Here is a 14,413-nt window from a genome sequence, read left to right on the forward strand (position 1 = left end):
TTCTCGAAGTTCATCCTATGTGCATGGCTTTTGCCGATAAACGACGTCCTTCAGTGTTCCCCACAGGTCAGAGGAGTTAGGTCTGGGGAACATGGTGGATACTCCAGAGCAGCTCTACGGCTTCCTGGTAGATTTTCGTCGAGATACGATTTTGATAGTGGGCTGGGTCACCATCTTGTTAAAAGTAAACTCTTCCGTCTCCATACAAGTCTCGGATGGCAGGTAAAATGGATGTCTGAAGCTTCTGAAGGTACACCTCACCGGTAACTGTGCTGTCAAAGAAGAATGGCCCAATCAAGCCCCAGTAAGACAACCCACACCACACATTTACTCCTGGCAAATTTACGGCTTTGTCTTCAAGGACGTTCGGATTTTAAGCGGCCCAGTAGATGCAATTGTAGCGATTTACTGTACTATTGAGTTTGAACTGTGCCTCATCAGACCACACAATCGTCTCTGCAAACACTTCATCAAAGCGCACCATGTTTGTAAATCATTTGCAGTACTCGATTCTACGATCTGGGTTGTTCTCGTTCATTGCGTGTAGCAGTCGTGGGATGTAGCACTTCCACTTTGCTATCTTCAAAATTCGCAGAACACTTGAGCGACTCACTCCAGTTTCACGGGCACACAGTCTCACAGACTTCTGTAGTGAGCGAGTGGATTGTTTGAACACACGACAGGAGTTAGCTGGACTTGTTACTGTTACAGGTCGTCCAGATCGTTGTTTGTGTACATCTTTAACACAGCCTTCGGCTTAAAATTTATCTCGAATGCGACGAATCATTAAACGTGTCGGTGGCTTTGTTTGATACTCATTTCGCCATTGCCGACGAGCCTCATTAATGTTTTCGTACTTAAAATACCACTTCAGAACTGACTTCCTTTCATCGAATGTAAGCCTTGCGCCAGCCATGTTTACTCGAGTAACTAGGTGCAACTAGGAACAAAACACTGACTATCTGGTGACTGTCATCTGACAAAACAAAACAGCGCAATACAACGCTTGTGTGGCGATTGCCGGAACTACAAACTATTCACACTACCAAAGATGAGACAACTCCGTCAATTAGTCTGCCAGTTATGGACTTTTAAGCAGTGGATACATTTTTTAGAAAAAGCGGAGGAGGAGGTGGATAGAGACGGGAAGATGGATAGAGGAGGAGAGGAGGATGAAGTGTTGTGAGAGAGGGGGGGCAGATGGAGGAGATGGGAAGAGAGACGGATGGGCGGAAGGAGGAGGTGGATAGAGAGACGAGGTAGGACTAAATGGACAAGAGACATAGGGAAGAGGGGATGAACTGACATAAAACTGGGATGAATAAATATCCGGGCAACGCCGGGTTTACTGTTAGTCATTAGATAAAGATTTACGCGACAATGGGCGTGTTCATCTAAAAGAAATTACAGAATATTTTCCTATGGTTAGACGCGGCGTATAAGGTCTCGATAACTAGAGTATTGTTGTTTATGTCTACAGATGATAAAATTCGTTGCTTAATATAGATGACTCCACCAAAGTTCATCTAGTTGGAATTTGATCTTTGTAAAATGAAATACGTAATAATCAACTGAAAAATGCTCCTGTTGGAGCACAATAAAGGCAAATATGATCGTGTTTAAAAGTCTCTGACAGAACAGTGGGCAACCAGCTGTCTTGAGTCCTCATTCCGCCTTCCTCACCAAAAATTCTGGAAGCTTCACAGTACGAGTGACCATGTTATGTAAGAAATTTACCAAGTAAAATTTCAGTTTCTTTGAGTTAATAATTCAATAACAAGCAGATTTTGTATCAGAACTTTAGAAATACCGTTAAAAGCGTACTTTTGTGAATGAGATCCGCCAAATACAAAGAATTAGTATCGTTTGACATATATGACGAAACTCCAGAATCGGCAAGTTAACTTTGCGAAATTATTGATGCTGGTAAAATGTGTGCTGTATTTAGACATACCGTTTTCGAAACAACAATATTTTTAAGGCCCACAGCAAATCCCAGAATTTTTCACATAGAACATCACGGTAAATTTTTTACCATCCAGATTTTCGAACCTCTAGACCCCCTCCGTGGTGACGCACGTGTTTCCGACTGCAAATAAATATCGTAACCGTGAACTTTCCGACTGACATGAAAATAAGAACACCCCTTCATATTTTATCCAGGCTTAGGACTGGCTATGCACGTAGTACATAGGCATGTTTAAATGTCTTTTTCATTTATTTTTTGTTATTATTGTTGTTTATTTTGTTGTTATTGTTGTTGTTTAACATTACAGTAGCAAATTGATAACCTTTTTTTCTTATCAATCGTAATTTCTTATTCAATTTTTTGTAAAAAAAAACACCTTTTTAAATCTCCAGTCTTTATATGTTTTCATGTTGTCTTTTGTCAAGATTTATGCACCTTTTCTTTCTTTTTTGAAGAGGTAGGCCAATGGAATCTTTTTTAATTTCACTGCCTCCTCCTTCAGCTTTTGAATCAGAAAGTACCCATTTGGATGTTTCGTATTTATTGAGGAGTTCAGTTTTCTATGCCAACCTTCGACAGCATTCGTCGTTCTGTGTCGTTGGTTAAAAACATTCCTCATTTCAAAAGATATATTAGGATTTTCCATCCACTGATCAACCAAATAGTCTGCAAATGCTGTGATCTTCTCTCCACTGAGCATTTTTGCCATTATTAAAATCCGCGCTTCATCGACAGTGTTAAGTGAATGATGTTCCACTGCAGCACACATGCGACAAAACAATCGGACTTCCTATCCCTGTAGTCTTCCGTTAATCCCACATCCTGCATCTTCTTCCACAGGCAGTGGTTAAAGTGAAAATTACAACCGGAAAGTTGTGTTTCAGGGAGCACTGAATTCATTGCTTTAATTGTAGCCATTTCAAAATCTAGCACTGCAGTTTTTGGTGGCCACCCAGGCATCTCAGATTTCAATCCAGAAAAAAGTATTTCACATGAATTTTGACTTTTGTCTGACAGCAAAGCAAATAAAACAGGAAATATCTTAGCTGCCTCTTCTGTACTTCCGATGTCGACATGGATTGTGCACAATTGTTTGAACTGTTTCGAACAGCTGCCAGATGTCCCATCCATAAGCACAGTTCCATTGTCACAAAGGATTTTCTCTGCTTCTTTACGAGCAAATACTAGAAGTCTCTTGCCTGGAACAGAGCCATCATCAATCTTCAAAAATTATTACCTTTAGTTAATTTCAAAAGGTCTTCGCTAAGGTGAATTTCTAGACTAGAACCAGGGTCCTGGGTTGTGCCAATAACTCCTCTTCTCGCCTTACACAATTGAGTCTTGGAGCTGTCGTAATTCGGAATATACGCCACGAATTCGAATCCTTTATCTTTCAAATCTTGAAATTCCTGCTTAAAAATTTGGGCTACAGGCACTGCCTTTTCTTACCGAACTCTTTTCCTGCAATTATGTAGTCTTTTCTCTATCTCCACATCTGTTTTGTCAGGTGGACAAGAATGTTGCTGTTGAGCAACGATTTCACCATTTGCAATTTTTAAACGGCCTTTGCACCTACTCCGTTCATAATTGACGCACATCCAGTTCGTATATTCTTCATTTTTCCTATAAATACGGTAGCGATGACCATCCTTGATAAGACACGGCCTCCCTTTCGTTGTTGTTATTACTTCCATCGTGTGCACTGCATAGACCAGACGTCATATAGGAAAACGCACGGAACGAAAGCTATCGAAGACGACACTGTCTGAGAAACGGTGACAACTCCTGCACTGAGGGTGAGCGACTGGGGTAGACAAGCAGTGGGGGAGGCTCAGTTCGCAAACACCTCGTTAGGGAACCGGTTGCTCGGGAAAGCTTCGCTACCTGTTGCACCCTTGTAGGAAACCCCACGATAGGAAACCCCACGTAGCTGAAATGGACGTACGTTACATTTGCAACCTGTACCTCAGTTAGCTACACACAACATTTCTGTAATGCTCTCCAGTTGACATATATAAGTAAATCTTATCGATGTTACATATGTCGTTATTTTCTAATAGTGTCAGTGTAAAGCTCAACTGAAGGACGGGATACAAATTTTAATTGTGTCGGGCGTTTCGCCTTTTATTAGTTTCTTATTTTAGGACAATCTTTAGTATCTCATTTTCGTTTGTAGGTATGGATCTATCAGTTCTGATGAACCTGGATGATTTGAGAGAGGCTATGGGCGTGGACATGTAGGCCACGATTTGTTTTTTACAAATGTGTAGTGTTACTGCCGAGTATGTTCGATGTCGTGAGTGCGGCGAACATACGCGCCTCGCAAGTGTATCTCGTCGCCGTACTCACGACTTACCCGTATGGCGCTGCAGCAAAGATTGGTCGTGGCAGTCCATTGGACGAGGGACGTGGTTCGAAAAATCTAAGCTCGCCTTGAGATACGTTATGAAAATCACGTATCGTTGGTGTTTGAGATATCCTGTGTGGCTGTGTGTCCATGAATGTCGTGTGAGTCAGCGTACAGTTGTGGGTTGGTACTCTTTTTGTAGGGAAGTTTGTGGGGAATACATGAAATATACAGGGTGTTTCAAAAATGACCGGTATATTTGAAACGGCAATAAAAACTAAACGAGCAGCGATAGAAATACGCCGTTTGTTGCAATATGCTTGGGACAACAGTACATTTTCAGGCAGACAAACTTTCGAAATTACAGTAGTTACAATTTTCAACAACAGATGGCGCTGCGGTCTGGGAAACTCTATAGTACGATATTTTCCACATATCCACCATGCGTAGCAATAATATGGCGTAGTCTCTGAATGAAATTACCCGAAACCTTTGACAACGTGTCTGGCGGAATGGCTTCACATGCAGATGAGATGTACTGCTTCAGCTGTTCAATTGTTTCTGGATTCTGGCGGTACACCTGGTCTTTCAAGTGTCCCCACAGAAAGAAGTCACAGGGGTTCATGTCTGGCGAATAGGGAGGCCAATCCACGCCGCCTCCTGTATGTTTCGGATAGCCCAAAGCAATCACACGATCATCGAAATATTCATTCAGGAAATTAAAGACGTCGGCCGTGCGATGTGGCCGGGCACCATCTTGCATAAACCACGAGGTGTTCGCAGTGTCGTCTAAGGCAGTTTGTACCGCCACAAATTCACGAAGAATGTCCAGATAGCGTGATGCAGTAATCGTTTCGGATCTGAAAAATGGGCCAATGATTCCTTTGGAAGAAATGCCGACCCAGACCAGTACTTTTTGAGGATGCAGGGACGATGGGACTGCAACATGGGGCTTTTCGGTTCCCCATATGCGCCAGTTCTGTTTATTGACGAAGCCGTCCAGGTAAAAATAAGCTTCGTCAGTAAACCAAATGCTGCCCACATGCATATCGCCGTCATCAATCCTGTGCACTATATCGTTAGCGAATGTCTCTCATGCAGCAATGGTAGCGGCACTGAGGGGTTGCCGCGTTTGAATTTTGTACGGATAGAGGTGTAAACTCTGGCGCACGAGACGATACGTGGACGTTGGCGTCATTTGGACCGCAGCTGCAACACGGCGAACGGAAACCCGAGGCCGCTGTCGGATCACCTGCTGCACTAGCTGCGCGTTGCCCTCTGTGGTTGCCGTACGCGGTCGCCCTACCTTTCCAGCACATTCATCCGTCACGTTCCCAGTCCGTTGAACTTTTTCAAACAGATCCTTTATTGTATCGCTTTTCGGTCCTTTGGTTACATTAAACCTCCGTTGAAAACTTCGTCTTGTTGCAACAACACTGTGTTCTAGGCGGTGGAATTCCAACACCAGAAAAATCCTCTGTTCTAAGGAATAAACCATGTTGTCTACAGCACACTTGCACGTTGTGAACAGCACACGCTTCAGCAGAAAGACGACGTACAGAATGGCGCACCCACAGACTGCGTTGTCTTCTATATCTTTCACATCACTTGCAGCGCCATCTGTTGTTGAAAATTGTAACTACTGTAATTTCGAAAGTTTGTCCGCCTGAAAATGTACTGTTGTCCCAAGCATATTGCAACAAACGGTGTATTTCTATCACTGCTCGTTTAGTTTTTATTGCCGTTTCAAATATACCGGTCATTTTTGAAACACCCTGTAAGTGGTAGTTGGGGGGGGGGGGGGGGCGGTGTTATAGTAGAAATTGACGAGTCGCATTTTGACAAAAGGAAGTACAACAGAGGGGAACCTCCGGCGGGATTATGGATTTGGGGGGGGCTGTAGTTTTTTCAGGTCAAGAGTCTGACAATGTAGTGTTTAAAGTAGTATCCAATCGAAGGAAGTTTTGGTCAGCTTAATTGAAGAGCACGTTGCAGAGGGTTCCATTGTAATTTCAGATGGTTTTCCTTCAAATAGGGATTTGGGGGAAAATTGTTATCAGCATCTTGTGGTTAATCACAATATTGAGTTCAGATCATTATACACAGGGGCTTGCACAAATAGCATAGAGGATTATTGGTCAGCTGTGATATCTCTTGTAGGGAAGGGGAAGGGGAAACGCCGCATTTCCACACTTCAGAGTAACTTAGACGAATATTCATGGAGGCGTAGTATACCCCAAACATATTGCCCGTTTAAATGTTTTGTTAAACGTGTTGGGCAAATGTACCGTAAGAAATATGTTAGCTTATTTCATATATATGTCAACTGGAGTGCAGGATAGAAATGTTGTATGTAGCTAACTGAGGTACAGGTTGCAAGATTAGATTAGATTAATACAAGTTCCATGGATCATGAATACGATATTTCGTAATGATGTGGAACGTGTCAAATTTTCCAATACATGACATAATTTTTTTTTTTTGTGTGTGTGTGTGTGTGTGTGTGTGTGTGTAACGTACGTTAGCAGTGTTCGTTAGCAGCATAGGTCAACGGAAGTATGGAATACAAATATTATGTACGTAGCTCGTTCTGCCATCGGTAGTACTACTATCTACGCAAGAACAAACTATTAGTGGTAGCGGAGGCGAACGAAATAACACATGTAAAATTTGTATCCCGTGCTTCAGTTGACCTATATAGTTCAACTGAACAACAGGATATTAATACTAACGGAAACGAAGAAATCGACGTAGGCTAAACTTGTATCCCGGACTGCAGTTAACCAATACAGTTCGAATGAGGTTCGAGATACAACCCATGTATATGTGACGTGAGGTATTCTATGCTACCAATATTTCCATCCATTTTTCCCCTTCATTTTCCACAGAAATAATACGATAAACACGTGATATCCTTAACGTGAAAATACTACTTGCCTCGATATATGTCAACTATATTTGTCGTCTCTCGTATTCCTTTGTTTCTGAACAGTCTAATCACCTCTTTCATCTGTGTAAAAAAAAAAAAAAAAAATGCTCTCTGACCAATTCTGACGTCATTGGTCAAAGCCGACTAGTAGTATCCCCTGCTTCACTAGACCCGGAATTCCACATGGCCCTTGTGCATTGCTCACTATAAGTAGTTTTACTTGTTTCTCAGCTCAAGGCTTCGTCTGCAGCTATCCTTATTTGTTAAATGATGTTAACGAACGGCGAAAAATTCGTAGCCTGATGTGCGCAGCAGCCAACAATAGGCACCATTAATCTAGTTAAATATTTTAGTTTGTTTCATTTTTCAGAAATCAATAAGTACTGACCTCCGACTAAACAGCGTCACTCGCACTAATCCGAGACATTAAGAAAAACCTCTGTATTCCCCATATCGGTCTGAAACACAATTAAATCCTTATTTTTCCGCAAATATCTGAGATCTTTTCTTTCCACAACACTAATATTGGCTGTTGCTAAAACTCGCATAGCGGTGAGTTAAAGGAGAGTCAGCTGCTTCCTCAGACAGATGACGCTTAGCTTTCTCGTCAGTCATAAAGCCAATAACTGGCAACACACGTGGAGTCGGAGTAAAATTTAAACCTCTTTATTGAAAGCAGAAACACTACATTTGTCAACCTCTTCTTTGCATAAGACATGTGGCAGGTTATGTGGGGCAAAGCAGTTCTTCTTAGGAGGTAAAGTGAACAAATGTGTTGTATTGATTGGTCACTATCCAGATTAAAGTAGTTCACTGATATTGCTGACATCACCTTACAGGCTCACTCCCTGTCCCATGGCGAGAGAATAACCATAAAAAAAAGTGGACAGTAATGTAAATTTTAGGCATCAGTGTCTAATCCATACCTTGTGTGTCTAATCCATACCTTATGTGTCATATTGTCTCCTTCATGAGTGCATGGCACTGTGTCTTTATCATGACAGTATCACTGTACTGACAGTGCTAGATTTCATGGCAGTTGTGTATATTTTATGTGCAAACATCCCAGTTTGCGAATATTTTATGCTGTGCTTTTCCTGTAGATGATCACGAAGTCTTCACGGCAGATTTGTTGTATTAAATGTTCTTTTTGTTCTTGCCACTTTAATTCCTTGTAAAAATCTGAACTTTCAGTAGTATATTTCTTCTCCTCCTCCTCCTCCTTCTTGTCTTCTTCTTCTTCTTCTTCTTCTTCTTCTTCTTCCTTACTCATGCTCCACAACTTATTTCAGCTCACAAGTGGTTCTCTTTTATGCTCATATAAATAGAAGATAATGGTACACAATTCATGACATAAAATTATGGGTTTAAGTTTACTGCGAAACTCACTAAATCAGTTGTGCTAGAACAAAGTTCAAAAGAAATGTATTTACAGAACACACACAATGATCTTTCAGAGATAAATTAACTATCACTAAATAATTATGTGATGCATTTTTATGAAAAGAACCTTACATGCAAGTTCTGTCATCACTCAATATTAAGCTAACAACTTTTTGTAGCTCACATGGTTACCATTTAGTACATGGCGCTGTTGTTGTTTTTGTTCATTTCTTTAACGCAGCAAATTATCTAACTCTCCTCGGTAGGCAACTAGATTTTTTTCTGACATAATTTTGAATTGGTGAGCCAAGGAACATTGGAACTGACTCACTTACTCCTGAAATGAACCACACGAGAGAAGAGGAAAAGGAAGTAGGTGATGAATATTATCAGTAAAGGATCAACTACTAAAGAAAGTTAGATTGGTTCAGGCATGTAAACATAAAGCTTGTTGTCTTCTCTGAGTAAAGCCACCGCCAAGATCACGGAAACATAATGTTAAAACAAAAATTAGGAGAGGAGTTCTGTTAAGAATTATTAATGTTTTGCCTCCAGATGTAGTAGAGCTGAACTGGAGATAGATTTGAATAGTATGAATTATTAATATGATACTTGCATGAACAGTTAATTGGTAATATAAGATCGGTTTGGGTTTCAGAGCACATTAGTGTGTTAAACCGAGGTAAACATTGTGACAAAAACAGGACTACAAATGTAAGAATTTCTGGTATATAAAACATTAGGGTGCACAGAACGGGTGTGGGGGAAGACTGAATGCTGGCAGAGAAGAACAACACATCAGCAAGCAGTGGAAGTGAAGCATTCTGTGGTGTGTCGATGTCTATCGAGTGTCTCAACCGCAACACTGCCTCTAATCGAGTGCAGTGGCAGCAGGTTGGTGAACCTGTAAACTGTGCAGTCAGCCCATCTCTCCACACAGTGTCATGTTGAGCGGATATGACCTACTTTAGCAGAATGTGATCATGCTGTGTTTTTTGATGGAGTACTGAAAATAAAAGAAGGGCTGTGAACAAGGTAAAAATAAAAAAAAAATCCAGAAGCAATAGATGTTGAAAGAAGTTTGAGATAAAGATCTAAACAGGCTGCTAATAGTGTAACTATTGAGGGTTTACATTATGTTAAGTGTGTTTACCTTTTGTTTTTGCTATTTTTATCTGCTGGATTTAAGGGGGTGGGATTAAAAATTGTCGATGTAAAAAATATCTGTCTATATAAAATTAAATCAAGATATGTGTAACGACAATGCATGTATATTTGTGCGTGTGTGTGTGTGTGTGTGTGTGTGTGTGTGTGTGTGTGTGTGAGAGAGAGAGAGAGAGAGAGAGAGAGAGAGAGAGAGAGAGAGAGAGATATCTGCCTCTCTATGCCGAGAATTTTCTGCCTCTGGAGCAGCATTGTTGCTACATCATACTCAAATATGTGAATGCCAGGACAGAAGCTGTGCTGGTGCACACGTGTTTCATTACATATGGTGAAGCATGCATCTTAGCTAGAAACACTGAAAGAGTAGCGTTAATTTGGTTGTTTGAGTTGTGAAATGTAAAATAAAAAGGGAAGCAACAGTGTGAAGAAGCCCAGTGTCATAATTTTATCACAGAAACATATATCCATGGGAAATATACAAAATAATAACCACTGTCAGTCTCCCAGTGATTTCACTGATATAAAATCTGCTTAAACTGTCACTTGTTCTGAGTGTTGGCAACTGAGACCTATTTCTCATTTCCAGAGTCTCACAGCAGTGGAAACTACCTCGACGGCCTGAGTGGTCCCAACTACTCGTCGCAAAACCTGTACGTGCAGCCCCCCACACGCCACCATCACCACCACCAGCAGCAGCCACCTCCAGCACCGCCCCATCAGCCCGGCTCAGTGGAGGACAAGAGCAACCTGCTGCCACGCGGTCGGTCCCGGGGACCACTGCTCGACGTCTCGCTCAGCCAGCTGGACAGGCCGGCCACCCCTGTGGGGGCGTCGACAGGGGCGGGGGTGGCCGGAGTCGAAGGCGGTGGCAGCCACGGCCGGAGCCGCAGCGGGCTGGACGAGCCTCCGCCCCCGCAGCCGCCACTGCCACACGACCTCCTCGGACCTCCCCGTCCGCCTCCTCCACGTCCTGAAGGTGGGTTCTCCCCATTTCTAGACTTGTAATAAATTTTTGATGTGTGAAACATTGTTTCTGCATACATGGTACATCTCAGAATATTTTCGGTGAAAATATTACTTTTACATTCTCTTTTGTGCACACTTTGGAGTTTTGAATAATATGAGCTTTCTTCTGTCCACACACAATATTTTAGTTTTGTCCTGTAGTCTCCTTCTCTCTAGTAACCATCAAATATTTATAATTTTTTACTGTTTCTTTGTTTCATTTCTGTTCATCATGGCCCATCTGTTTATTTCCCTGTGATTTCTTTCCTACTTTTTGCAACACATGCTTTGTATCTCTCTGTTACCACTGTCCCCCTGGCACAGAAATTTTGAAATCTTGTGCCCTCTGAACAAGCTTTAGGCACTTTAATGCCCTATGAGATTAACGGATATACCTCCCACCTACCCCCTTCCTCTTTTGTTGCCCGGTCATAACCTTTCCTCCAAATCAGAAACTGTAAATTTTAATATTATGTTGTTTAAATCAGTATGACACAAATAACATGTTTGAAGATGGTTTAGTGAGTTAACTACAAAAAGTATGAACATAACAACTACGGGAAATTTACACAAAGTATTAGAATTGTGATGAGCCAAGAAACAAGAATTATAATCTGACAAAATGAACGGTGCAATATAGAATAGTTTCCCTTTCCCTAGCCAAAACCCAGCCCCACATATGTTTCTCCTGCATTGTTACGTAGCTCTTGAAATAACCCCCCCCCCCCCCCCAAATCCCAATCCCAATGGTCTGACTATCAAATTACCCATCTTCAGTTGTGCAATCCCTCTTTCCACAATCTCTGTCTATCCAGATTTTGTCAATCCATAGCACTCACCATCCACATCCCACAAAACCATGCCAAACAGGCCCAAATCTACTTGCAATACCTCCTCTCCATCAATAAAATTCTCCTGCTGTGCAATGCCAAATTCCTACATCCGATCTCTCAGATTGAACCTCTTGCCCTTCAGGAACTAGACAGCATGCACAACGCTATGTCAAAAAACTTTCCAACCTATTGACCTCCTAAGACTGCCTTCAACTACCGCTATCCACCCCTGTACAACCACCTCCTTCAGCCCTCCCTACATTCTCTGGTATCCACAAAACCCTGCCTTGCAGACCTACTACACTTCTCACAGCTGCAGAAACTCCCTCCTATCGCCTTATAGAATCAAGAACCTAAATAGACCTGAAACAGAGTCATGAACCTGTCCCCCAAAAGCCTCAGTCTCTTAAACAAGTAAGTTCTTTCCAGAGGCCTTACTCTTTGCCCCACTCCCAAAGTCAATAATGTTGGGCTTGTTAAGGACCTCCTCCTCTCTTGCTCCTTACAGTAGAAACACTTTTTTGCCACAAACTCTACGAATTGTCCCAAAACTAATGTTGAACCCTGCCTGACTCAATTCACTCCTCATCCAACCGTAATCAACACCACTGCCCCCAAATCATCCCCTGTTAACTTTTCCAGGATTTCCTAACCTAGAACTGAGCCTCACCACAATTCCTCAAACTTTCCATGATTTCCTAACCTTGAACCTGGCCTTACCATCATTTCCCAAATCCCTCTACGTATGCAGAAAGAACCACAATCCAGCACCTAACAACTGATCCCAACCTTATTTTCCTACCTACTGACAACTTCTCCACCACTATGATTGTGAACCACAGGGGTTGGGTTACCTTTTTAAAGGGACTCTGCCAACTGTCAGATACGTCACCTACAAACCCTGCCACAGTGACCCCATTCCAGAAATCCAACAGTATTTCCAGCCCCTCTTCAAATCCTCAAGTCCATCACAGAACTTCTCCCCTGAGTATCTCTCCCTCCTCACTCCCACAACTCTCCACACCCCTACATTCTTTTTGCTTCCTGAAGTACATAAACACAACACCCAGGACACTCCATTGTGACTGGTTACTATGACCCCACAGAGAGAATCTCTGTTTTTGTGGATAAGCACCTTCAGTCTATTACTGGCAACCTCGCCTCTAAATAAAAGACATCAACCGTTTCCTCCACTGTGTCTCCACTGTTCCTTTTCCTTTACCACCCAGCACCCTGCTCATTACTGTCGATGCCACCCCGTGTATAGTAACTTCCCCAATGCCCGTGGCCTTGCCACTATTGAATATTACTTTTCCCAATGCTCAAATGACTCGAAACACACAACCTCCCTTCTGCTCACCATGGCCTCATCCATAATTACTTTGCCTTTGAAGACTTCACCCACAAGACCATGTTACAGCAGCACCCGCATGGCACCATCCTGTGCTGACCTAACAGTGGACCATCCAGAGGGATCCTTCCTAACCACCCAAAATCACAAACCCCTCAGCAGGTTCACATTCATTGATGACAGCTTTATGATCAGGACCAAGGATGAGGACACCCTATCCAGATTCCTCCAGAACTTCAACACCTTCTCCCCCATTCTCTTCATCTGGTCCTCCTCAACCCAACAAGCCGCCTTCCTTGATATTGACCTCCACACCAAGGACAGTTACATCAGTACCTCCGTATCAAACCTGCCAAACACCAGCAATATCTCCACTTTGACAGCTGTCACCAATTCCGTACCAAGAAGTCTCTCACACACAGTGTAGCAAACTGTGGTCATTGCATCTATTGTGATGAGCAGTCTGTGCTAGGACCTCTTGGAGGCCCTCACAGACTGAAATTACCCTGCCAATCTTGTCTATATACAAATCTGCCTTGCCCGGTCTTACCAGTCACTCACCATCTCCCGCATACTCACTATCCAGCCACAATGTATCACTCTCCTTGTGACACAGTACCATCCAGGACTGGAGCAACTGAATCATATTATCTGTCTGGGCTTCAACTACCTCTCGTGCCCTGATATGAGTTCTATCCTCCCCACCCCTCCCACAGTAGTATTCTGCCCCCCATCGAACCTACACAGTGTCGTCGTCTGTCCCTATTCCGTCCCTCCTGCTGGCCCCTTGCCTCACAGCTCATATCCCTGCAATAGACCTAGATGCAAAACATGTTTCCTATATCCTTCCATTGCCACCAATTCCAGTATGTCACAGGCACTTCCTAACTCATCAAAGGCAGGGCTACTTGTCAAAGCAGCCACGCGATCTACAGACGAAACCGCAACCACTATGCTGCCTTCTACACGGGCATGACAGCTAACTAGCTGTCCCTTCATAGAAACGTCTACCACCAAACTGTGGCCAAGAGACAGCTTGTAACATCACAAATTATTTCGAGCTATCATCTTGCATTGAAAGCATAGCTAACTGTGGAACTGGGAGAAGAGCAGACTTTGGTTCTCATGCTGGCAGAGCTGATGTTGGCTACTGGGCAGAGCAAACCACATACTTGCCTAACACTACATGCAGTATATTACACATTCTCTCTATGAGTCTGAAGAAGTACTACTAAATATTAATCAGTCTTTTTCATACATAGTACAACATATTGGTACCATTTCAAATCAATAACTTCAGTACTTTCGAAGACAAGTTTTTACCTACAGCACATAATAACTGTGCTGGCACTGTGAAACTGAGTTAGGGACTGTAACATGTTGTTGTTTGTTGTGGTCTTCAGTCCTGAGACTGGTTTGATGCAGCTCTCCA

At 42.6% G+C, this 14,413-nt stretch overlaps 1 protein-coding gene across 5 annotated transcripts in view; it reads left to right on the forward strand.

Annotated features, from left to right (window-relative positions):
- LOC126164718 (tight junction protein ZO-1) overlaps window positions 1-14,413 on the forward strand; it is a 736,986-nt gene that overhangs the window by 414,279 nt on the left and 308,294 nt on the right. For all 5 annotated transcript variants that reach the window (XM_049920263.1, XM_049920266.1, XM_049920267.1 and 2 more), the window contains exon 5: window positions 10,379-10,768. In XM_049920263.1, the coding sequence (XP_049776220.1) occupies window positions 10,379-10,768 (390 nt within the window). The remainder of the gene's footprint in view (window positions 1-10,378; window positions 10,769-14,413) is intronic.

This window comes from Schistocerca cancellata, chromosome 1 (genome assembly GCF_023864275.1).
Source record: "Schistocerca cancellata isolate TAMUIC-IGC-003103 chromosome 1, iqSchCanc2.1, whole genome shotgun sequence".
Classification (NCBI taxonomy): domain Eukaryota; kingdom Metazoa; phylum Arthropoda; class Insecta; order Orthoptera; family Acrididae; genus Schistocerca; species Schistocerca cancellata.